General features: G+C 37.5%; 2 protein-coding genes across 2 annotated transcripts; one reads left to right on the forward strand and one right to left on the reverse strand.

The window, feature by feature from the left end:
- On the forward strand, positions 1-18931 carry LOC148187660 (uncharacterized). The gene is made up of 20 exons (XM_088086096.1): positions 1-243; positions 322-529; positions 1923-2089; positions 2387-2517; positions 3311-3477; positions 4787-4872; positions 5269-5349; positions 5696-5810; positions 8159-8334; positions 9297-9518; positions 9730-9932; positions 10846-10968; positions 11790-11927; positions 12132-12381; positions 12871-13072; positions 13614-13863; positions 15314-15441; positions 16233-16387; positions 17220-17442; positions 18758-18931. Exons 1-20 carry the CDS (start codon positions 85-87, stop codon positions 18895-18897), a joined length of 3324 nt encoding a protein of 1107 aa, XP_087942222.1. The 5' UTR covers positions 1-84; the 3' UTR covers positions 18898-18931.
- dnaaf10 (dynein axonemal assembly factor 10) lies at positions 18638-26674 on the reverse strand. The gene is made up of 8 exons (XM_042502359.2): positions 26225-26674; positions 24480-24580; positions 24095-24225; positions 23885-23986; positions 23608-23723; positions 21407-21541; positions 20425-20522; positions 18638-19874 (listed from the first exon to the last, which is right to left on the reverse strand). The coding sequence occupies exons 1-8, from the start codon at positions 26408-26410 to the stop codon at positions 19667-19669; spliced, it is 1077 nt and encodes a 358-aa protein (XP_042358293.2). The 5' UTR covers positions 26411-26674; the 3' UTR covers positions 18638-19666.
- Between the last annotated feature and the right edge of the window lie 23 nt (positions 26675-26697).

Raw genomic sequence — 26697 nt, forward strand, 5'->3', positions numbered from 1 at the left:
TCAGACAACAGTTTAAGTGCGTTTAGGATTTGGACCGTAGACGGAGTTATCACGATTAAAGCAGCCGTGAAAGAGGCCTGAAATATGGACAACTGTGATTTAGAGAAGCTCCGTGTTTCTGCTGGGAAGCTCCATCCAAAATTCACACCTGAAGTCACAGACTACAAAGTGACAGTGGAGAGCAATGTCAACAAAGTGACTCTGGACCTGATCACCAGTGACTGTGGGGCTTCATACAACATTGTGAGTACTGTCTTGTGATCTGGTCAGACTAAAACATCCTATTTTTTTAAAAATATGTATATACATATTGTTTTTCAGCTCTTTGGTGATGGCTCCAGCACCATTCAGCTTAACGATGGGTTAAACAGAGTGGAAATCGAGGTGGTAGCCGAGGATGGCACCCTAAAGAAATACTGTGTGGAAATCACCAAGCTGTCTGCAAAGATAGCAGAACTCAGTAATCTGACTTTGGAGGGAGATATTCCACTTCATCCTGCATTTTGCACCAAAATCTGTGAATACAATTGTGAGTACAGACTTCACGTTACACCATGACACAGTGGTTGTTTTTGTAAAGTAGCTTTAAGTTACTGTATTAGTCCATTTGCCAGCCTATAGTAGCCCAAAGTTTTACGCTATAAATGTATAGTATGGGTCACCAACATTAGGAAACTGCCAGATGCTAACTGGGAATCTGCATTATATCATAAACTGACAATATTTCAGCCACTGTTTGGCCAATTTGGACATTATTTGGGTGGTGTCAGAGGATTCTGAATCCATTTCTGATATTTTCAAAATACAAAATTTATGTTTTAAACCAGAAGTCTGCATATTTTAAGTGTATTTGGGCTGATTTTGAAATAATATTTATTCAATTTAGACTCATTAGAGTACATTGAATTGACTGGATTAGACAGGTAACTTACTCTGTATATTTAATGTATTTGAAATAATTGAAATAACTTCAAATTATTTATAACAGGTACTATATAAACACATGAATAGAACAATGCATAAAGTTAACATTTGACTTTACAGACCATCACACTGAGTTGATACGCAGTTGGTAAATGTTGGTAAGAAAGGCAGGTAGCATGGCAAAGAAGGTATAATAAAGCTGTGTTTAACAGGCGGTACACACAAGTCATTTTTCTTTTTAAACTAAATTATATCCAAAAATATCAGAACAGAGAATTATTTGTATACTAGTTACACGTGTTAACAACAATAATAATAACAACTGATCAGAAATGGATTCATCATCCTCAATGAAACCCCAAAACCAACCAGATAATGTCCAAATTCACCAAGCAGCAAATCTGGAGTACTAGTTTTTGAGAATCAATTTCTGCAAAATGCAAGAAATGAGTTGGTTTAGTGAATTATATAATTTTTTAAACTAAAAATTGAAAAACTATAGATTTTTTTATTCATTTGTTTATATTTATTATTATTACATTTATTTATTCTTATATATAAATATTATCATATTTATATATGCCTATTTAAAATCATGTTACTGAATTCTTATTACTCTTTTTAGAGTAATTTTCTTGATTTTGGTTTTGTTTTTTTAAAAATTTGTTCTACAAAATTTGGGGTAATTTATCTTTAAGTTGCTAATTGCCTCCTTCCACGTTTGAAAAAAAATCAAGCCAATTTATTCAGATTTCAAAATGTTAATCAAAGAAATAAATACAAATTTGGACAAAGTGTACAGTAATATGTTTGTGATTATACTAAGTGATTGTAATTTGCTTGCAGAAATCGAGATATTAAACATGGTGTTTAATGTGTTTATTATGTAATAGTGGTAGAGATTATTTTCTGTAATATGAGTACCAACTGGTAAAATTATTTGGGTTGTTAATTTTTACTGTCGACTTTTTTTTGTTTTTGTCGCTGTTTTCCTGCAGGTATTGTTCCCTTTTATCATAATGCGGTGACTCTGCTTCCCATGGTGCCAGACAAAAACATAAAAGTTACAGTGAATCAGGGAGAAAACTCACAGCCAGTCCCTCTGAATTTTGGAGACACTGTGGTGGAGATCTCCGTCTGTTCAGCAGATGGCAGTAATTCACAGGTAGGATGAGACATGAGAAGATAATATATTTTTTTAAGTGTTTCATTGCACAAAGTTGTTGACATTGCATTTAATAACATACATCATCATAGTTTTGCAGTTACCCTTATCTTTACCCTGATAACCTACCTCCTCCCCTGCTGTTATCTTACATTTTAGAGCTTCTCACACTCTAGATGCTCCAAGTTTCTAAATATTTGTATCTCAGTCAGCTTTAGAGTTTGTTTGTGTCATTTTTGGTTTCATAATGCTGTGTTGCTGTTTCAAAAAGCACTGAATCTAATGTACTTCTGTCAGGCGTACACAGTGTTGGTGACTCGGGAGTTAATTCCCATGGCTGTGACCTTCACGGATGGGAAACAGCAGCTGGACTACGAATGTCCGGTTTCTCTGACGGCTTTTTATAGACCTGTATCCATCAACCACAGGTAGGACTTAAATAGGAAGACACTCAATATCAGTTGTAGTAGCACTTGCTGCCTTTGTAATAATCCCATTCATTTTAACGTCTTTCTGAATTATAAGCAGCTAAAATGTGATTCAGAGTTGATGCAATGGTAAAATAGCACAATAAAAAAGTAGGTTTACTTTAAGTGGAAAACATGAACCCTTTCTGCTGCATTTAGATGCCTTTCAAAGGCATATCAGCTTGTGAAACCTGAGCATATTGGTTTGATTTTGTTCAAAAACATTGGAAAAAGGTGACGGCAAGAACTGTATTGCAAATTGCAGAATTTGGGGGTTTTTTTAAAGCTAAGGAAAAAACTCCACATTATATTCAAAATTATTCTAATTCTATTTTTTATTGTATAGAATTATTAAAAGTTTTTAGAAAGTTTTTTGGGGGTCATTTCATTGTTTTTTTACTTTCTCTTTTGTTTTTAATATTCAGGAATGTTTCTTGTACTTTTTAAAAACTAATTTCTTGCTAAATTCTGGGTCATTTCTTTTTTAAGTTTCTCATACGCTTCTTTTTAATGTCCAGGTGCCAAAGGGTTAAACCACCAATGAATATTGAATGCACAATCTCAATTTCACAGTTGAAGACATTTCAAACGCGCTAATTTAGGAACTGCTATTTTCTTACATTTTGCTCAGTAGCCACTGAAGTTTTGGTCTTTTTTTATTATTCAAAATAGGAACAGAAATTGCTATTTGTAGCACAGAGCAAACACATACCTTCTATATTTGTTCAACAAATGCTCTCCTGTTGATTTGCAGTGACCCAAAGCACATCTTCTCAAGGCCGTATATCGAGATGCTGGCACGGAGATCAAAAGTCGACCCACTTAGCGATTGTCTTTTGGGAGATGGCTGGAAGGTTGTTGAACTGGACCTTGACAGGAAGATGTCGGCCGCTCTGGTCAAGTGTTTCTTTACTTACAGAGGTGAAGCCTGGAGTCTCAGCTCCTCAGAGAGATTTGTCTAAAGCAGAGCTGCTGTGAAAGCAAAGCACTTATTGGTCGGGTTTAAGGTCGGTGGGTTTGAGAAATAGAATCACTTATTTCTGAAAAAAAAAAAAGGTAGAGAGGAGGGAGATAATAGCTTGCTGATCTGAATTGCACATTAATGAAAGAGTGAAAAATAAGTTATTACCTCTAGCGCAGTTCTACCTTGTAGAAATACTTATGTAACTACATTGTTAATGTGTCAGGTAGAGTATACCTGACCCTCAACAGTCCTGATTACACTCCCTGTACTATCATGTAACATGATGCTACTGTAGGCAACGATTTAGTTACTGCAATGAGGAGGATATTATTACTTAACTAAGACCTTGTGTATCTAGCTGTCGTTGTCTGAAGGCTACATTTTATTTCAGGCTTTCCCCGTTTAGTCAGATGAGCAGTTGATTTCTGGATAACCAGGACTTCTGTCTAATTGATTTTTTTTAACTTGCAAAGGTTTGTTCTGGAGAATTATACAGTGCAGAAAGTGCTACCAGAACCACATGTAATAGACTTGCCCACAACAGTTTTTAACCCTTTGAAATGTGAGCAAAGTGGTTTAATTTCTTTGAATAACATGAATAGAAGGCAATTTGCAACTTACGAGAAAACAAACCAAAAATGAGCAAGAAATAAGTGAAAAGTTAAAAAAAAAAAAAAAAAAAAAACAACAACAAAAAAAACCCATAAAATTATCACAAAAATGTACAGAGGCCGCAGGTTCAAGTCTGCCTGTGGCCCTCTTGCTGGATGTCATCCCCCTTTCATGCTGACACTTTATTAATATATTTTTTTAAAAAAGAAGAGGACAGTAAAAAAGTGCTTAAAAATTATAATGATTATTTAAAATAATTTTAAATAAATAATTGTGATGATTATAAATATCGCTTGGTATGAGAAATCTTTCCCTAGCTTTTTAAGAATATTTTCTATATTACCAATTTCTTGCCAAGCTGCTGATCCTCATGTTTTCGAAAGAAGTAAAACCATTTTGCTCAGAGTTCAAAGGGTTGATCACTTGTGAAAGGTGTGTGAACGCAGCACAAGAAAACAATCTGTCGCTCCAGGTTTTAAAGGCTTAAATGCGCTCAAGCAATTCTGCACAGTTGTTGATTAAACTGGTCCCAAATGTGTCTTATAATTGTATTATTTTGTTGCACATTTCAGTAATTGAAGGACAACACTACTGTCCACCTCTGCTGTGTGTGCATTTGTTTTTGATGTGTTTTTTTTTTTTTTTTTACCAAAGGATGTGACAATGTGATGAAGCTGTCGGAGCTGGGGTCACACTCTCTGGACTGTCCGCACAAGCCCACAGGGGACCTGGATGCAAAGGTCAGAATGAAAGATTAAACAGCGCTCTGCACTGCCAGAATCACTGCTATCGACCTTGACTCTGCTCATCCTTTATTTACAAGTCAGCGCTCCCTTCACAGTGACTAAGTGCTGGTTTAACTTCCACAGTAAAAGTATCTGGTGTGTGTGTGGGTGTGTGAGTGTGTGGTAACACAGTTGTGAGAGTGGATAAAAAAGACATTTGTGTGCCATGCATGTGAGATAGGGATGCAGAGGTGTGTCAATTTTTCCACATTTAATTAATTGTTATTTTAGTTTGACTAACATTAAAGAATCCTTTATAGTAGATGCATGAGTCAATCCAGTTGAAAGCTTTGATCTTTTGTTAATTGAATCTTTTAAACACATCTCACATGTGCTCATGTTCATTTTCAGGATGTGACAGAGACAGATTGGTATAAGAAGCACTTTGCATCATCCAATTGTTTGGAAATAGAGACTAAACACACTTTGGAGGTAATACATGTGTTTTACTTTGCACTGTTAGTATACAATACTAAAATTAAACTGCAATACACACATTATCATAGATTATCAGAATTTAGTGCAATTCAGTTTTATCAATTATCCCAGAGGGCAATTTGTGTTAAAAAAAAAAAAAGAAAAAAAGATAAGATAAAATAAAATCAAACAAAACTGGATGAACTATGAATTCAGTTATTGATCATGTTTAAAAAATATTTTCACCCTTAAAAATTACCATTAAGATCAATACAACTTAATAATATAAGATAATATTTTTTGCTCTACTGCTTTGCTTGTTGCATTTAATGGATGGATGATGGTTTTCTGTCTGCTGCAGGTGCGTAACTGGGAAAAAAGACTACAGATGACAGCGGGACAAGACGATGTAGATAAACTGTGTGCCTTGGCCAAGGATCACCTAAAATTCTATCGTCAAAACCTGCCAAAGCCAGGTATGTTGAGCTTTCCAGACCACCAAAACTCGGAGAAACTCAGCACACGTTAATTCAAATACAAATCAACATGGCATTGTTGGACTCGGTGCGGCCAAAAGAGCAAATGGCAAAGCCCGACAAGAGTGTAGGATCGTAAATTAAAGGGCAGTCACGTAATCTATCAAAGTCAATTGGCAACAAGTATCGGCTGAAATAGACCTTTTTTCCTCCCACAAATATCTGGCACACTCTCTTGACTCAAGTAATCTTCTCACTCCCTATGTGTCCATACTTATAATTAATTACAATGCATGGTAGTAAAATAACAAAAATGTTTTGGTTTTGTTTATGAATTTCCATAGGCTGTGATCCCCAAAATCTCAAAATCATCAGTAAAATCTATTTTTAAAATTACTGAATGCCTCTTTCGTCAACATCACACAGATCAGGATAGCAGCTAAAGTGAGACATTAAAAAATAATTTTAATGTGACTTTAGCTGCTATGTTTTATGTTACAATAATTGTTACTATTTTCATTTTATTATTTTTTTAAATTAATTTTCTAAATTCTTTTTAAATTTCATTCTGAAGACCATTAAAAAAATCCTAAAAATTTTAATTACCCTCATCTGTAGTAATCTGAAAAAGATCAATATGTGTTGATATAAATTCTATATCACACTCCATATTACCATAGCTGCACTAAAAACCTCCCTTATTGTTCTTTTTACTAATAAAATACAAGTTATTCTCTTTAAATTGCCATCCACTTTAACAGAGAGTTTCTCTTGTATTGTAGTCTAATAACAGTCTGCTGTCGTATCGAAATGTGCCCCTGGCTGGCGGACAGAAGAGTGATTTCCTCGCCCTGCTTTGGCTCAGCAGCTCAGCTTCAGCCATTAAAAAATACATGAAAATGTTCTAGTTAGCGGTTGCCCTCCGGTGCTTCCTCGTCCATCTGACGTGCCAGGCACTCAAGTTACTGCTCATCTTCTCTCAGCTACTTGTGCCTCGCTAATCGCTTGATGGCTCTAAGAAGTGATATTTGAGACTGATCCCAGAGCCAAACTGAGAAATTACACCAAAGAGAGCGAGAGAGTATTAAAAAAAAAAAGGGAGCGACAGAGACAACTAATGTTCACCTCTTTAAATATAAACAAGTTTCCTGTTGTACCGGATCAAACTGCACAGATGAAGTCATGTTCAGTCTGACCTCTTGTGCAACATGTGTAGATATTAAGGAGTCTGGGGAACTAAAAGATATTTAATCTTTATATTAAAATACAATATACCTCACATAATATATTAACATTATGTGCATGCTATGTAAGTCCACAGGCTCACATAACGTTTTCATCAAATGAGTGGATTTTTAATCTATTACATGTTTAATCTTTTTAAATGATTGGCAAAAGTGGGTTTTATTACAGCAGCTGCAGAATGGCTTTTACGTTTTCTAATATTCTCTGGAATATAAAAGCTGTGACATAAGTGCAGTCTGACAGATAAAGGGCGCTCTTGCCAAGGGAAGCTGCACTCTGAATATTTCATGCAAAGGACACATGCAATCATTCGTAAGAGAAACAGAGAAGGAGGCCAAATGGGAGATCCTTTTATCCCTCATTACGCAGTGTACTGTGAAGTGTTTGTGCTTGAATGAAACAGAAACACAGTATCAAACAGCAGGAGAGGAGTTTAATTTCAGAATAAGACTTTAGCCAAGTTTTTCTTCACAGCGTAACATAGAGAAGTGTCTGCACTTAAAGTAAAACCTTTTCAACCACAGCATCTTTTATCTTGTTTTTGCAGCCTAATTTAGTTTTGCATCTAATTTTTTGTTCTTTTCTATGTAATTAAATCTTTATATGCAAAATGGGCAGAGATACAGTTTGCTTTTCATGAAATTTCATGCAGTTAAAAGTGCAGTAAAAAGATTTTAGGTTTACAATGAAATGATCGATTTATCAAAATTAATCACAAAATAATTCATTTGTTGTCAGCTTCCCAGCCTGTAGTTTTTGGAACAAACCCTCTCCATCTGGCTTGCGTTGCAGCTGTTCATTGATGGATGTCAGTGCTGTGAGCAGAGACCAACATTGCTCGAAATTAGAAAACTGGATTCACAATATTTAATTAGTTAAGTAAGTTTAATTTACGACAAACCTGATAGACTTTATGAAGGTTTTATTATTTAAATTAAATGGAAACATAAACCTGGTGTTGCATGTAAAAATGTCACCATGAAATGTTGTTTTTCAGCTCTGCATCGATGCAAATTATCTCACAAATATATGCAAATGCTCTCCTTGCTTGTTTTGTTGTACACCAACGCACTCCACTGTGTTTGTTTCTCACACCTCCACAGGGGACGCGCTGCAGTACGAGGATGGACAGTCTCCTCTGTACAGCCTGGAGCAGGCTGCCGTCCACTACGCATCAGCTATCAGACTCAGCTTCAGAGAGGCCAGACTCCACTTCCTGCTGGGTCTCGTTCTGGAGGAGCAGCACTACGCGACAGAGATGTACGGCCTCCAGAGGAAGGTAGAGTCAGGAACTCTGTGAGGTTTTGCATAGCTGACTACCTGCAGCAAAACATGCATAGCTAAATGGCTTCTTAAAAGGAGCTAATTTCCAGCCTCCCAGTCCATCAATAAGGGTCAGCATTTCACCCTTTAAGTGTCGGTCTAATACTGTGTCCATACAACCGCAATTTACAACCATCAGTTATAAATAAAGGCAGCTCATAGCTGACAGCAGAGGAAGAATACAGCCGGGCAAAATAAGACTGCTGTATTATGATCTCATTTGTTTACTTTATAGCTTACTTAGCTCAGTTTAAGCAACACCACAGTAACAAGAAAACAGTCACAGCACATCATTGGCCATTGTCCTGTGGCACACTAGAGGCTGCAGTGACTCACTGTCACCTCAAAGGCCAGGATGTATATTCACAGAAGGGACGGCCCGTCCCTGGCTGCTTCGCAGTGGATATCTCTTCAATACAATGCATGGGCATCTTGGACACAATGTCAAAGGTGTTACTTCCTCACACTCTGTTAGTAGGGTTCATTTTTTGAATGTTTCAAATGAAAACTATGTCCATATCTTACAAAATGTACTTTTAAGTCTTTTCTTTAAAGCCATAATTCTTATTGAAATCCTCTAAGCAAAGACACTGTTCTGCATATTCATGATCCTCACTGAAAAGCTTAAAGTCTTTCTCACTCACATCCTACCAATGCAAACACACCTGAAATGTCCTAAACAAATTGTAACTTTTACTAGGCAAAGCACGTGGAGGTGTGGGGATTTGTAAGATCTGACAAAGCTTTAGGAAATATTCAAGTAGTTTTGGTTTGCAAATACAGTGTGCATGGGCTCTTTCATCTAAGTAGTCTAACTCACTTTTTGTAAAAAAAAAAAAGTTTATTATATTTGGGAACAGTAAATTGCTCATGTGAAATCAACCTGACCTCTCACTGTTTTAATTCGTTCATCTCCAGGCTGACAGAGACAGAGATGAATTAAGCGATGCCAAATCAACAGCACGCCAGGACGACATCCTGGCCGTGTGCAAACTCCACGGTTTCCCCGGCACGCCAACGGTGGAAAACCAGCTGCAGGCCTTGGATAAAGAGTATCAGCAGCTCAGAGAGCAGGGACAGTCCAGCAAAGCAGACTACGTTCAGACGCTCTACTGCTGGCTCTCCAAGAAATCTGGCAAGGTTAAGTTGCTGCTACATTTTTCTTCACTTAGGAGAACCAGTGAGATACCCAAAATAAATGTCAAAGAGGGGCTTAGATGGATAGATGAGCAGCTCTTCAATCTCTCCGCTCTGTCGCTCTGTATCTGTATGACACATTAAAAGCACCCACTAAATAATTACACATCAGTATAGAGCGGATGAAATTGAACACCCTCTTCCCGTGCTGCAGGATAGCAATGCAACTGTGCAGGATGAAGGGAGCTGTGTCCACCTCGCCCTGATGAAGTACCTGGACGCCTGGTCTCTGAGTCCTGACAGCTGGGAGTACAGCCTCCACGTAGGAAGGCTGCTGCTGCTGCAGGGGAGGAGCAGGGAGGCCCTACAGCACCTCCAGAGCGGCCTGGCACTGCGCCCGCTGCACCCCGCTCTCAGGTCGGGTCATGGAGGTGTTGTTGTTTGGCAAAGCAAAACTTGTATTGTTGCAGAAGCTGTAATAGTAATAATAACAAACATCATTCATAGAAAACTTCGAGTGATCAATCTTGAAATTGATTTTAAAACAAAAAAAAATAAAAAAACAAAAACAAACTAAAGACAACCTTTCCTTTAACTCTGTGAAACCTGGATCAGCATCATTTTTCTTGTGCTGCATTCAGACTCCTTTAAAAATATTTAAACCTTTAAAACTTGAGCAAACAAGTTTGATTTCTTTTAAAAACATTGGGGGAAAGAGGTAATGAGCAACTTGGCAAGAAATGAGTAGAATTAGAAAACTTTTTCTATCTTTCCAGAGAACTATTTTTCTTTTTATCAGTTATATATTTTAAAATATTTTACAGAATTACAGATTTTTATTTTTTTTTTTTTAAATCATTTTTATGCAGTTTTTTCACAACATGTTTCAGCCAATTTTATTTTTTTAAGTAATGGCTTTTTATTTTTTTTTTAATTAATTCTGCTTAATTTCACTGTACATTGGTCATTACCTTCTTCTCATGTTTTTGAGAGAAATCAAACAAATTTGCCTGGTATTCAAAGGGTTAACTGCAGCTCAGGTAGTAACTTGTTGTTACAGCAGGAATGGAGTATAAAGAGGTGAAAACATGCATATCCTTTTCTCTACGTAAGAGAAGCTTTGACCAGCCTCTCAACCTGCTCTTCAGATCTTCACTACTTCATATCTCAAACATGACGGCATTGATCATGCAGTGGATGAGAAATTGCTTAGTCACACATGAGAAGAGGCCTGACAGCTCAACAGGGTTAATGTGCATTAAATGAACATGTAAAACCACAGTGTCAGAGCTCTTTAACATCTCTCTTGGTGTTGCCTTCTTTGTGTCAGATTCTTCACAGGGCTCGCGCTGCTGCAGCAGGAGCAGCAAGCCTCCGAGGACACAGAGAAGGAGGCTGCTCTGTTCTTACAACACGGACTGGAGCACTTCATCAGCCAGCGCTGCAGCAGGAGGTTTGCATGCGTGTGTGTGTGTGTGTGTGTGTGTGTGTGTGGTGGAGGTGAATGCATTCAGCGTGAGAGAGTGTGAGGGCATGACAGAATCAGTAATGTGCCAGGATGTTCAGTTTAAGCCTGCAGGACACACCATCTGCAGTGTCACCAATATATGTTTCTTGTTGGTTTATTTTCTTTTTCTTTGTTTATAAAAAAAATACATTTTAAAGTCCAGATTTGGATTTCGGCTAACCACCATGTTTGTCAGTTACTGGAGCCAAAAAAAAAAAAATGGGCAAAACAGAAAAATCTGAAGTTAAATGGCACAAGTTTGGGTAAAGATTTGGAGATCTGATCTGTTTTTACTGTCTGAATTAGTAGCTGGTTACATTTTGAGATTTTTTAGTCCTGTCATTCATCATCATGATACACACGGCTGTTTTTTCTGTGCTTTTATCCTTTCTCTTCTTTATAATTATTTCTTTAATCATGTGAGCATGCTTTTGAATACAGTACATTTCATTTTTCCTATGTCACAATCATTGTTTCTTTAAGAAATGAAATATGACATAATTGTTTGAGTTACTCATCCACAAATACATTGCAGCTCAAATGATTAACTAAATAATCATTATATTAATAAATTAATTTAATTACAGTTCATAAAAATGAACGAAAATAAGATGGCTAGTGAGAAAATGCATTCTCGATGGTGTTACCTTGTTTATCCTGAGAAAAAATGAGAAGGTGGGGGAACAGAGGAGAGACAGACTTTCTCCCCTCTGAAGTCATCTCCCTCAAACCCGTGCTTACATGCTTTTCCATGATTTTCTCTACAGCTGGGTGGAGCAGGATCCATCAGACCCTCTGTCCGGCCTCAGCACACAGTTCCTGCGTGGCCTCCTCACTCTGGGCCGGCTGCAGCAGAGAAACTCGCTGTCTGAGAAGGCCATGAGTGCCGAGCAGGTCTATCACACGTACGTTACAAACCAGGAGCTTCTTAAAAGCTTCTTGAGTGATATTACTCAGCATTTATAGCAGATCTCAGTACATGTTCAACCATATCCATTATGAACATGTGATTCAAGGAAAAGTCTCACATTAGTATGAACCACATCAACAAGTGTTAAATCACAACATAAACCTCTGTGTCCGCTTCTCTCTGCGCTGGATTGCTTCAGTGTGGCGGTGCTGACTGCCCAGAGTGTGAGTCAGTGTGTGTGTCGTGGCGAGGTGAGGGGGCAGCTGGAGTGGGTGCTCCTGGATGCTCACTTCGCCCTGCTGCAGAGGCTGATCCAGCAGGGCGAGCGTCAGGCCAAGACCGGCACTGAGAGGCAGTCCCTGGTGGCAAAGAGATGCCAGGCGCTCACAGCTCTTATACGACTCACCTGTATCGCCCCCTGTCAGGAGCTGCTGGACATGCAGGAGAGGGTAATAGTACGGAAGCCCTAAGCGGCCATACAATCATACATATTTTTTTCTCCTCAGTTTTCCAGAAATAATGGGATAATTTTCTCAAGATAGCAAAATTGTGTTTTGCTGAGATAACGACATAATCAATTTGAGATCTAAAGATAAATTAAATTCTGATGTTAATGTTTTGTAGAACAAAATGTGAAAGTCTCTTAAACTTTTCTAAACCACAGACCTTATTTAACACTTCTAACAAAACAAACAACATTAAAAAACCCATTGACTTTGAGACGAAGGAACCAGAGGTGCTAAAATGACTGATGATTGTTTCTGTGCTTTAACACTCTCTTTTCTTCTCTTGAAAATGTCACAATACCAAAGATTTTTTGCATTACTATACTTTGGGGCACTACAGCTAGCCCAGATATTGACTGTTATGTCCAAAGGGGGCCAGGCATGACAGAAAAATCGTACTTGTACCTTCTGCTCCCCTGCTGTGGTGCACAGGTATGCCAGCTCGCAGTGGTGACCACACCACGGGACAGCCACGTCCTGTGTCTCCTGGGTCTGGCACAGCTGGCTCAATATGACAACAACTCAAATTCAGACAGTTCAAAAGAAGCCATAAGCGACGCCTGCCTCAGCTTCCAGGCCAGCATTGAACTGGAAAACAAGAGTCAGAGCGGAGAGCCTCCTGACCAGCTGAACAGTGAGTCTGCTTACTGTCTCTGGCATGCAGGGCGTTAAATTCATGACTAATCAGGCTAAATAGCAAGTACCCTACATCAGATATTGTGCAATATATGTACTGTGCAGAATATTTATGTAATTATTACATGTAGGGCATTTGTGCAAAAACATTGTATAGCACTTGCAATTATTATAATAATTCGTGCAATTATTTTAGGTTCAGCATCTCTGCAACACATGGGTTCAGGGCACCGTGCAATACTCTTGGGGTGTTTGGATTTGGGGGAATACTGTGTGTTACTCGTAGTTTGATTGTATATGTGTGTGGTTTTGTTGCCTGTGTCTCTCTAATGTCCGAGACAAATCTGTCCTAGGGGAGACAATGAAGGCTTATCGTATCTTTTTTTTCTTTTCTTGTTGTGTCGTGTCTTGTCTTAAATATGATACCCCCTATTAATAAACGTGTCCCTGTTGCTCAAAACACACTTAACATTGAATGGTTTTGTTTGCCTTTTGGAAATTAACTCCACAGCCACATTAACCACATTGTGTTTGCTCAGAATCAAAGTGGTGGCAGGACCAGCAGGAGGCTGAAACCCCAAAAGCTGCCAAGCCGTCCATCAGCCAACCAGCAGCACCAAAGTGGCCCTCTGATACCAGCAGGGCCAAGAGAGGAGCTAAGCGGGGCAGAGGAGGACCTGTTCAAGGGCGGGTGGCAGCAGCTGTAACCAAAGCTCCTGCTCCGGCCCCTCCGACCCCCATCAGAGGAGGGCGAGCTGCCCAGCCGTCAGCCAAAACCACTGCAGCCAGGTGAGTCACGCTGGCAGCCGGAGTCGAGCGTTTGGCCGTCCTGCTCTGTGGTCGTCTGTGGATGTTTGTCTGCGTTTATTTATTCATGGATGATTTCCTGTGGATGGTTACTTTTCTCGCTTCTGTCCTGTTTCATATTCATGTCAAGTACAACCTTTGACTGTTTCTCAATGTGGCATCCTCACTGGAACAAATTTTCAGTTTGTTTGCTTGTAGAAACTGCACGAAAAGACTACACTGAATTTTTGTTAATGAAAAAAATCCTACTATACTTTTAGTAGCTCTGTTGTGTATGTATGTGTAACATACACACCCAGTGGTGGAGTGTCACTAAGTGAATTTAGTCAAGTACTGTACTTAATTTGGAGTGCTTGTGCTTCTTTGACTCTTTGAGGGAATATTGCACTTTTTTTCTGAGGCTGGTGGCGAAAAGGCTGAAGTTGAAGTAGCTGAAGTGTGACTGAGGCTGGGAAGCAGCCTGGGTGGTGTGCGGCCGAGGCGCTGGAGCCCGGGGGAGAAAGGCACTGGACATGGACAATACAGCGGATTGTCACAAACCAAAAACACTAGAGAATTACACTGGAAAACTGTTCACTGAAAACAACACTATAGATGATCCAACAGTGCTGTCATGAACAGCAGAAACAAGAAGAAGAGAACAGAAGAGAGAGATTGGGTTTGTAAGCTGCAGTTGATGAGCGGAACGAGCAACAGGTGTGCATGCAGAGCTCCAGCAGCAGGAGGCCGAGCCTCAGAGAGCACACAGAAACCCCCACCGTAACAGAAAACACAGCAAAAACTCCAGGAAAATACACGTACAATCCACACCCCCACAGGAAGAGTTTTAAAATAATTAAATTACCCAAGAGTTTATACCAGTACAGCTGCAACAATTAGTTGACCAATTGATTTACAGAAAATTAGTTTCCAATTATTTTGATAAACACTAATGATTTTGAGTTGGTGGGACGGGGGTATTTTCAGTTTTGTTTATAATTTTGTTTTTATTAATGTTTTTTGTTCTTTTTTTATAATTTGGATTTTGGATAATTTTTCTACTTTTTTTTTAAAATAAAAAATCGTTTTTGGGGTATTTTTTCTGTATTTTAAGTGCAGTATTCAGAATTTTAAGTGCTTTGGATGTGTGTGTGTGTGTGTATGTGTATGTGAGGGTGTGTTTTAAAGATTTTTTTTGCATTGGATACTTTTGATTTTAATTCTCAAAGTACATTTTCCTGATTATATGTACTTACTTTTACTTAAGTAACATTTTCATTGCAGGCCTTTTACTTATAACAGAGTATTTTCACAGTGTGGTATTAGTACTTTTACGTTAGAGATCTGAATACCTCTTTTACCCCTGTACACAACAGAATCATTATTGAAACTTTTGTATCTTTAATTTTTTCATTAATTTCGGGGCTTTTGTGTTATATTTCCTCTCCTGTAGGGGGAGAGCTGGAGCAACAGCCAAACCAGACAGATCAACTAAACCTTCCAGTAAAGCCACTAAACCCCAGCCCCCCACAAACAAGTCAAAACAGGACTGTTGCTCCGATACTGTTGAGACAGCGGAGGGTAAGTTATGACAACTGAGAGGGTGATACAGACACATGTAAAAAGCCTTCTTCCCTTAAGTCTTCCACGATTTGTGAGAAATCAGTGTTATATATGATGATATACTCCATAAATCACCATGTATTAAATCCTGTTGGAAATGTAGATGATGTGACATCACATTGCATCGTCACACTTTGCACTATTTCAGGTGTTGTTGGTGCAATGTTGGTCCAATTTCTGCCAAAAACATAAAGGAAAATGCACTGAGCCACTTGAGTAAATTTACAAGAAATTATTAATTTCAGATTTTGTTTAAAGCTAGGTTAAAATGCCTAGAAAAAAAAGGATAGTTTTGATGATCATAATTACATATTTAAAATTATGTTACAGAATTATTATAATTTGTGAACACTTTGTCACAAGTCTTATTTTTTTATTTACTTTTTTCTTTCTTTTCTTTTTTAAATTTATTTATTTATTTTTTTTTTACAAAATTGCAGGTAATTTCTTTAAAATTTATTTAAAAAAAAAAAACCCAACTAATTTCTTGGCAATGGGGTAATTTCTTTTTTGTTGCCAATGGCCTTCTTCCCATGTTTTTGGAAGAAATCGAGTCACTTTGCTCAGGTTTCAAAGGGCTGACTAGGTCAAGTTTGAGGAACAAAATATTCCAGTTTCACTTTGAACAATTACATCATTGTTAAATCTCATGTATGAAGCACGAAATAACATCAGCACCAGATATCTGTGAGTGTTTTTTTCTCTCTGGGTTTGTCAAGGAGTCATTTATACTGTATGTGTGTGTTCAGAGCTCGCTGTGGCGGACAGTGCGAGTACGTCCAGTCCGGTGAACCGCAGGTCTCATGTCTCTCGCCTGGGTCTGGCCCGAGCCCTGTCACGCTCTGCAGACACCCAGGAGCAGGCGAAGCAGCTCTACCAGGAGGTCATCTCCATGGCACCAGGGGTCAGTTAAATTTTAGTTATTTCCTCAACACTTTTACAATGCATCTTACAACAGTTGTGTTTCATGTCCAAACACCTGTGTGATTCCAGTCATGAAGATAAAGTGGAATGATCACATGCTCTACTGTTGGTTTAAAAAATGTATACAACATTCGGTTCTATTACATATTTTCAAGATCTACTATTTAACTCTTTGACACCTAAAAAAGTGGTGTTATTTCTTTGAAAAACATGGAGGAGGGCAACAAGCAGCTATATATACAAGAAAAATTACCTGAAAAAAGCACAAAAAAGGAGTAAAAAATAAACACAAACAAACCAAAAAAACCTAAATAAAAGTTCTGTTTTTGTTCTGTAACACAATATCAAATATATATTTAAGAAAATTATAATTATAGGTTATAGTTTCCTGTTTTTTTGTTTGTTTTTTTAAATCATAGCTAATCATTTCCACTGTTTTTTTCTTGTGTTTTTGAAAGAAATATAACTAATTTCCTCAGGTTTCAGAGATTTAAATGATGATAAAAAGTATCTGAGTGCAGCAAAGGGTCAAATGGTTGAACATAGTCCAGAGAATAATATCTCAGGAATTGTGTGTCATGGTTTAAACAACAGTTATACTATAAATACAAATTTCAGTTATAATAAATGCAAGAAATTACATTTCAGTGTCTTCTTAATGTTGTCTTAAAGTGTTCTTGCAATTTGCAGTAGCTGCAAGTAAAGTAGTTATTTATGGAGATTTAAGCAGTGTGCAGTTGTCTGGTGTTGATTTCTCTCCACTGATGTAATCCAGATACGATGTGGTTACTGAATGAACTAACTGTCTCCAGGTCCATGATGCCTACACTGAGCTTGTGAAACTGCTGGAGCCGTCGGACCCTCAGGCTGCAGTGGAGGTGTACTGCAGATTCCCTCTGAAGCCTGCGGCCGAGCAAAGCTTCGATGACGCCTTCATCACAGGAGAGATCATCCGCCTGCTGATGACGCTGGAGCAGTACGACCACCCGCAGCTGGGCTTCAGCCTCGTAGCATACGGCAAAGTCATGGGCCTAAGTAATTACTTTTACTATTATTTTAAATATGGCAGACATAGTGATATTAGTATTGCAAGAGCCAAATGTGCAGCCTATGTCAATTGCATATATAGATGTGTGCACAACAGAAAAATATAAGCTGACTCTTAAATTCTTTTGTGGAGGAAAAAAAAAATTACACATCGCTATGTGACAAAATCGTTCCATTTCGAATGGCCGACATGTTTAAATAAGCACTTCAATTAAAACAAAACCATATACTATATTTAACAAATGTGTTATTAAATACAGTGTTGTCCTGAAATCCTGCAGACAGGCCCATGTGACACGCCATGACATGCTTTTTATAGAGATGTATCACATCACAGCTGGTGCAAAGGTCGCCTGACATATTACATAGAGCACATACATGCAGCATGATGTCAGAGATAAATTACTGACTTTGTCCAGGCAAGTCAGGTCATTTAAGTATCTTGAGATGTTTAATATATTATTGTTACATGAAGTCTCCAATGAGAGATTGATGAGATTTACACATCAAATGTTGCCCAATTTAAGATTGAAACCCACTATTGAAACCCATTCAAACTGCAATTTCTGATCCCACAGCCATCAAAGCATAAAAACATGCATTGTATTATTTCTGGGTGTCATTCTGGGCTTTTGCCTTGGAATTCGACATTTTCACTTTTTTCAACCTGATGACATTTTTATGGCATATGGAGAAAATACATGGTATTTCCACTTGATGCACTGTCACAATCAATGTTGCTGCAAATCACTGACATATCCCAGGCTGTGATAATCAAAAAAAACAAAAAAAACCTACTTTGCATGTGTTATATGGAAAATAATTCATTTTTTGTTTGTTTTTTTTTTCATCTAAAAACATTGTGACGTCATGACAAATATTTGATATTTATGATGTTAAAAAATAACACAACGAAGTATAAAATAATATTAATGTATAATATTTTTTAAAGCTTGATTCTGAAAAGTGAATTTTGTGCACAGAGCAATACCAGTGTGTGTAATATTAAAGCAGGCCCTAAGCCTTAGGGCCTAAGGGTTCATTTATCATTGCCACATAAAGTCTCAAATGAGAGATTGATGAGATTTACACATCAAATATTGCCCAATTTAAGACAAAATTGTCAACTCCAACTGAGTGGATTGGGCAAATTAAAAAAAAACAAACACTTTCAACAACTTGACAGTATTTGAAAGTATTGTATTTGAAATGTAACTGTTTGTATGACGAAGCACTGGTGTCAGTGTGACTGCAGTAATGTTCATGCAGTAATGTTCATGCATTAATCTTTGGACGTTTGCAGGTTGTATAGAGAAATACATCGACATCTTGGATGAGAAGTGCATGACCAAGCTGCTGATGAGCGTCTACGCGAGAATCCATGACAGACAAGAGGACGATCAGGAACTACAGGACTTCTTCAAGTTCAAATGCTGGATATGATAACACTTGTAACCCTCTAACAATTACATGCACTCATCTTCTTAAATCCTTGAGTGAGTCACAGTTTGCTAACTGTGTATTATATGTTGTCTTGAGTTAATAAGGCACTCTATGTTCACCAATACAAAAAATCCTCTTGATTTTAGCCAAGCTATTTGTATTGGATAGAGGACACTAAGGAATATGTTCCTCCAAAATCACATTTAATTTGAAAATGGAGTTTCAATAAAAATTGAATATCAAAAGTGACAACTTTAACAACACACAAAACTGGATCTCAACAGTGTTCACCAATAGTGCAACAAAAGACAGTATTTCTGTGAGCATCCTACAAAAATGGAAATGGTTAAAAAATATTTTTGTTCCCCCAAAACTATTAATCCAAGCCAGAGGCAGAATGACTCATTCGTTCATCTCAACAGAGGCTTTTTTGATAAAACAGGAAAGGTATCATTGTATTTCTCTGCACTACAGGTTAACACTGCCTGCAGGGCTCAGCACATTTTTCAGGGATAGCATTTAACAGAAGCCACACAGCATAACACCAACCAAGGATTTCCAAGTTCATTTGAGTTAAATGGTTTTCTGGCAAGATGAGTCTACAGAGAAAAAATCGAGAGACAGCAGCCAAAAAACACAGTAGGAAATTGTTGTCTTCTGATAAAAGACTATTCCGCCTCACAAAAAGGCAGCGATTTACTCACCATTGCTGCATCTCTGCAGTTGTGTCTCATTTCATGTCAAGATGCACAGATCTTGAACTTCAGTTTCACACCACGTTGAGTTTGGTGACAATGAGTACGCGGACCGTCTGGTCAAAGCTCGCACACACACACAGGCCCTGCTTGTCGGGGCTCCAGTCCAGGCTGGCGATCGGCTGAGTGGACAGAGTGGCGTTTTGTAAGAGGTTAACAGAGCCAGCGACGCCCACATCCATGTCATCTGAATCCTTCTTGCTTCTCTGAGCGGGATACTCACTGTAAACGACATCAAAACACAAATAAGTATTTGAGAGAATTTTTTCTTTTTTTTTTGTCATTCAAATTTTTATTCATTTTAACATTTAAATGTACAGACTTTTAGACTTAATACAAAAATACACATTATATAGATATAAAAGGATCCACAGTGAAAAAAAATAAAATAAAATCAAATCAGAGTAGACAAACTAAAGCAATAAATAATTAAATAAATAGAATTAAAAATAAATAAATCCAACTTAACAGGCAGCCTCACAGAACCCCGTCATTGCAATCCCTCTTTGATATACAGTACATATACATACATACGTGTACATAATACAGATACACATACATACATAAATATCTCATCCGCTAATGCCCTCCATCACCTCTAAAGTGTTACTCCTCTAATGTGAACCACTAAGATTCGCCATGTTTGACTAATTTAAGGAGATTATTTTGTAAGAATGTAGTAAACTTGATTCTTGTGAAAACACCATCATGATAAAAACGTATGTATCTTGAAATGGGACAAAACACTTGTAGTTAAAGACGGATGACTTACTATTTCCACAGATGTAAGTTGCCTGCTCCTCCTGCAGTCATAAAGATGTCTCTGTTTTGGGGCAAATGCTTCACCTGCCAGATGGTCGACTTATGAGCCTAAAATAAAGAAGAGGGATAATTTACTTTTCAAAACATTCAAATTAGCAAAAAAAAAACATAACAAGGAGGTGATATGATTTTTGTTTTTTTAACAGATTATCTTTATCATGTCATACTGTGTGGATAAGTCAGGTTTCTACAAACTAACTAACTTAACTACAGCTTTAATGAGTTATTTGGAACCACTTAGTCAGGTATACAGAAACAAAACAAAAATGCAACTATAATATGCTGACACTGAAAAGACAAAAAAAACCAAAACAAAATATATCCTATTAATACTCTAACAAAAAAAAACAGCAAAGAACGCCCCCACAATCCACTTAGCAATTTCATCTTCAGTTTTGACATCTTTCTCTAAATAATATAGAAATTAATATAATAACAAAATCCAAAGCTTTGTGTTCAGACTGTAGAGCAACACTGATTTTACTTTATAACAAATTATCTGATGATGGAACCTCATGATTCATGGTTGGAGATGTTGATGTGCCAACTGTTGATCGCTCAGAAGAACTGGACAAATATTTAGAAAGCCGAGGCCTCTGATCTCTCAGACCTCGCAAACACTTTGAGAGCTGGGCTGCGCACTAACGCCGACTTAAGTGTGTTTTTCTTGCATTTTCCCCCAAAACGCCACACTTCTCTCTCCGCACCGGCACAGTGTCATTTTTGGCCGGTGTCACAAAGCCACAGAGAATATTAGACAAACACAAGCCCAAACACTTCCAGCTGTGAAAACGGTCAAAACGACGTGTGCCCGTGTTTCCCACTGTACCAGACAAATGTAAAAACAATAATAACGATAATAACCTTTTGACATTTTTCCCGTACGTGGGAGCCAAACATCCGTCTGGCTCTCTCCACCCAGGGTCAATTACCTTTTCGGAAACAGAGGAGAAGCCCTTGGTGGGGTGTTGGGTCCGCATGTCAAAGACGTGGAACTTTCCCTCCAGTGAGGTGGCGACCAGCTTGTTCATGTTGATGTCTTTCCTGTCAAACTCAACGCAGCATACCTGGATATGATGTAAGAAAAAATAACAGTTACTTCCTGTACGTTTATCACAAGGCACGGCTCCAACATAAACTTTACTCTGTATGACAGAACATGTTGAAATGGACATAATGACCCCTGCAAGGTTCACCTACACTCAAGAGGTGATGAATAATAGAGACGACTGAGTAATAAAACCAGTGCAGAGCTTTTTATGACGTGTGAAGGGAACATGCATCACCTCAGACTCCCCTGTGGGAAGTCATTTTCAGCTCAGTCTCCACATTTGTCCCTGTTTGTGTCTACATTCTGATTCAGGTGCAGTGCAAAAGAAATAATGTATGTTTATACAGATTATCCTAATAAAAACATCAGATCTCAATATGAGAACTTCTCTTTGTGTTTTCGAGCTGAGCAGACTGAATTTGTTCCCTTTTTCTTCACAAATTGTTATAACTTTCTCGCTGTGGTGCCACTCTGTCTGACGAAAGAAATCAAGAGGAAATCCTCTTCTAATCACATACCACGCAGGCTGTCACATTACTTAATAGCACAGGGTTTCCACACATTTTCATGGGCAAAATTTCAAAACTTTTCCATGATTTTTCAAGGGCTCATAATAACATTTTTTTTCTTGCCCTTCTTGTCTGGCGTTTTATCAAACACATCAAACTTTATTCAAACATAATGTCAGCTAGCTGGCGTGCATAAAGGGAGAGACAGCATGCAGGGAGAAAATAAAGAAACGTAGGTGATAGTAAACAAAACGTTGTCACACACTGGGCCTCCTGCAGCAACATTCTCTTTAATTTATCTTAGATTTTCTTTTCATTTTCTGGTTATAGAAAATATAAGAGAAGTTAACTCCAGATGCACCGAATGCTCTTAACAGACAAATCTGCTCTGACCAGGTGTGCTCAATAATGAATCCCACTTGATCGTTATTCACATATTAACACAGGCAACCCCCCCAAACACTATATAATAGCAGATTTGGCGCCTTGTGCACAGACTCTGACACACGGCCAAGACTGGAGACGTGACACCAAAAAAGGCTGAAAAAAGAAGAACTCCTGCAGTAGTGAAACTGATGAAGACCAAAATAAACTTAAAGTAAATCAAATTTCAGGGAAATGTATTAAAAGTATTAAAAGTAAAAGTTCACATTCAGAAAGGTTTAATAAATGTAATAAAATAAATAAAATAAAAGTAAAAGTAGCAAGTCCTTATACAACATATAAATGAGAAGCTGGAATCATGAAATGTTTTTTGCATGAAAAATGATTTACATGATGATAAAAATAGTTGCTAATAAATTTCTAATGAATTATACTTATTAATCGACTAATTGGTTTTTTTTTAGCTGCACCAAATAACTGTAGTGGAGTTAAAAGTACAATATTCCCATCTGAAATACAGTGAAGTAAAAAGTGGCATAAAAAACTCAAGTAACGTAAAAGTTCCTCAGATTTGTACTTAAGTGCAGTACTTGAGAAAATGTACTTAGTTAAATTGCAGCTCTGGTCAGCAGAGGGACACACAATAATTGGCATCAGTGGACCAAGTATATTATATTTCTTTAAACTTTAAATTAAATAATCCATTCATTATAAGTACTGATCATCTAAATTTTGTAAAATTATATTCATGCATCTTTCAAATATTCAGTATAATGTTAAACTTATTTTTTCTTGCACACAGCAAATATTTGTTTGTGAAAGTAAAGAAAACATTGATGAATCCCAAAAATCCATGGGTACAAACACAATAAAAACAAATCGTGGATATGAGCAAATATAAGAGAAAATCTGTTCATATATAAAGTTTCCTTCATGAGACCCAATAATGTATATTAGAGCTACATTACGTCAACAACTACAGAAAATAATTACTTATTTCATTTCATCACGTGCAACTAAATTTCATGACTTTTCCAAAATGTTTAAAGATTTTTAAATGATTTTATGACTTTTCCAGGTCTAGAGAAAACAAACACATGATTGTAAAATTCAATGACTTTCCCAGATTTTCCATGACTGTGGCCTGTTAGCAGCTGTTTCACTATTTCAACACAAGTGTTCACCTCACCCCATTTTTAATGTTGGTTTCCCACCGGAGAGACATATTCCGCAGGTCGAAAAGCTTGATGTCCCCGTTGTCGTAACCAGCACACACACAGCGGTCCTGATCGTTGAAGGCATGACCTTTAATGACAAGGTCAAAGTAAAATGAACACTGTTTTCATTCACTCATACGTGTGTCTGAAAGCAGGTATCTGAAACAGGACTGGTTGCATTTCTAAAACAGGATATCTAAACAATATGGATGCAGGTACTTTTAAGCTGAAAACATATATTTTACACACCAAAAGCAACAGTCCAGCAGTCCCTCTTGGTTTCTCCTTCAATGGGCTCCATGTTGGCTACAGGTGAATCCTTCTGTCTGGGATCCCACACCTTTACTGTCCCTGTAACACACAAGAGAATTTAACATGTTAACTTCTCTCTGTACTTTCAGTAAAGGCTTTGAAAAGGTTTTAAATGTGAACTGCTTTAAACTGTCTTAATGCTCTTACCGTCTCTGCTTCCAGTGACTATCTCAGGTGCCCCATCACCAATCCCCAGGCCGCCAACACCATCAATGCTATTCACTATCTCTTTGTGGGCCTTTACCGTGTACACTGGAACTTCAGGCATCTCTAAATTCCTGTATAAACAGGGTCAGAGTGTCCTTGCATTCAATGAATTCAGACTGCAATTAATCCTTTTTTTTCTGTTGAGAGGCAAATTATAATTGATCCTTTGGAATTAAAACAGCTTTAAATTTGGGCTCTACAGTCAGCACATGCAGTTGTTAATAAAAAAAAGTTGAGTCAGTTTCAGCTTTTAAAACATTTCTTTGACCATTTTATATCATGGAAAAACACAAATGTGTGACATAAATGGACGTGGATATAATACCATATGTTTAGATTTCCATCAAAATCCCCCGTTGCTATGTGTCTTTGTTGAAGAGAAGTGGCTCCAAACGTCCCACACTTTATGGCTTTCGGTTTCTCTACCTGAAACATAAAAAAGCAATGCAAAAACAAGTGAAAAAACAGTAAATAGGGAACCCCTGGTTCAATCTTGAACAGTGTGTTTATGGAAAAAACCCAAATGTACAAACATTAAGTCTTGATACATGTGAGAGAAATTAGACATGTGCTATGTTGCTAAAGACTGTTATTTTCTCCTATTATAAAATGCATTCAAATCTACTATTTGCATATTTCTTCTACTTTCTTAGGCTACACAGGTGATATATAATGCTAAAAAATACATTTACACCTATGCAGTACCTGTAGTAACAATAATAATAACAAAAGTCTACTTTAGTAAAAAAAAAACAAAAAACAAAAAAAAAACCAAGTATGACAGGTGTGTTGTAATAAAAACTAGTGGATTCCACTGATTAAATACAGTCTTTCTGCACTTCACTGTGTGAAGAGGGAAAACTTAGATATTTACAACGTTTGTGATGAATGACAGGTATTTATTTCTCTGTTCCACCATAGTGAGTGTGTGAGTGTGTACATTGATTTATATACACTGACATAGCTTATTGTTATAAACCTGTTGGTACCACACTATATATCAGTCAATTAATCAGACCTTATTTGTATAATACTTTTTATACAAATGAACTGTAACACAAAGGGCTTCATACATTAAAACCAAAATACCCAACCCAAAGGCTCTGCAAAAGCAAATCTGATAAAATAACTAGAAACAAGACCGTTAATCGCTTTAACAACTAATAAAAGGATATTAAATTTGACTCTGAAACACAGTGATAGCCAATGAAGAGAGTTTAAAATCAGCAGCTGAGTTTTGTGGCAATTGCAAATAAAACATATTTTTCTTAGGGAGACCAAAAAGCAGAGCAATACAATAATCAATTCGGCTGATAATAAAAGCATGCATTAATGTCTCTGTGTTGGCTCGAGAGAGAAATGATCAGACTCTGGCAATATTCTTGAGATGATAAAATGCCATTTAGTAATATTTCTGATGTGGGTTCAAACGTAAGCTCCGAATCAAAGATAACTCCCAGTTTTTTTTTACTTGTTGACAGGGTTTAAGTGATAATGTTTTTAAAATCAGTTTCTCTCTCTGAGCTTCAGGACCAAAAATTAAGACCTCAGTTTTTTTCCTAGTTGAGCTGTAGGAGGTTTTCTGACATCCATGATGATTTGATATCTAAAATACAGTCAAAAAAGGCATGAACTGGTCCCAGGTCATCAGGGTACACGGTGATGTACAGTTGTGTATCATCAGCATAGCTAGTTCTCAGTGCCACTGCTCTTAATGAAGCACTGATTGATCAATGCGCTGTTAATTAGTGTTTTATTAAGAACAGGTGCACTTGGCTGTCAAACGGTTTAGGCTGTATACAGTATGTAAACAATAGTTTAAGCACTACCTTTAGTCATATATATGAGGTTGTTTTAATACTTTTCACTTGTAGGGGCATCTTTATATACAGTCTTTATGAGTACAGGCTGTATTCATGTTGCTTGTTGCTATGGAGACACTAAACTAGCAAGACTTTTCTAGCCCTTAGATAAGCTAGCTAGCCCCAAAGATAAGCCGTTTACATTATGAATTTCTGAGAAAAACGTGGACCAAAGCAAACAAGAGCAAAATGTTCAAGTGTTATCTACCTCCTTGATAAGCTGAGCCTCTCCGTGCTGCACTTCGTATATCTGCATGACTCCGGTTCCTCTCGGAAAGTTCCCGAGGCAGACAAACTTCGCGCTGCAGGGAATCCATTTACTGTCGAAAACCGTGTAATTTAAGCTCTTCTGGAAGTGCGCAATGATCTGGGGCTTTGCTAGTGGCGATGACATCTTTGCTATTAAGGAGAAAATATGTAAAAAAGTATATTTTTTCTTGTAAAAGTACCAAGAAACACTTCAACGCAGTGTAGCTCTCTGCCAAAACAAATGACGTTAAGACGTAGACGCATAAGGCGTGCGGCTGCCCAAAGAGATGCCTGACAAAATGTACACATTTCAAGCAAATGTTTGACGTATTTCAAATACACAGACAATACATTTAGACATTTTATCATTTTAAATAAGTTTTTAAAATCAACCGAGATATATTTGTCGATCGCGACGCAAGGATTTATTAT

The sequence above is a fragment of the Plectropomus leopardus genome, chromosome 13 (assembly GCF_026936395.1).
Source record: "Plectropomus leopardus strain MGB_pleo_1.0 chromosome 13, ASM2693639v1, whole genome shotgun sequence".
NCBI classification, from domain to species: Eukaryota; Metazoa; Chordata; class Actinopteri; order Perciformes; family Serranidae; genus Plectropomus; species Plectropomus leopardus.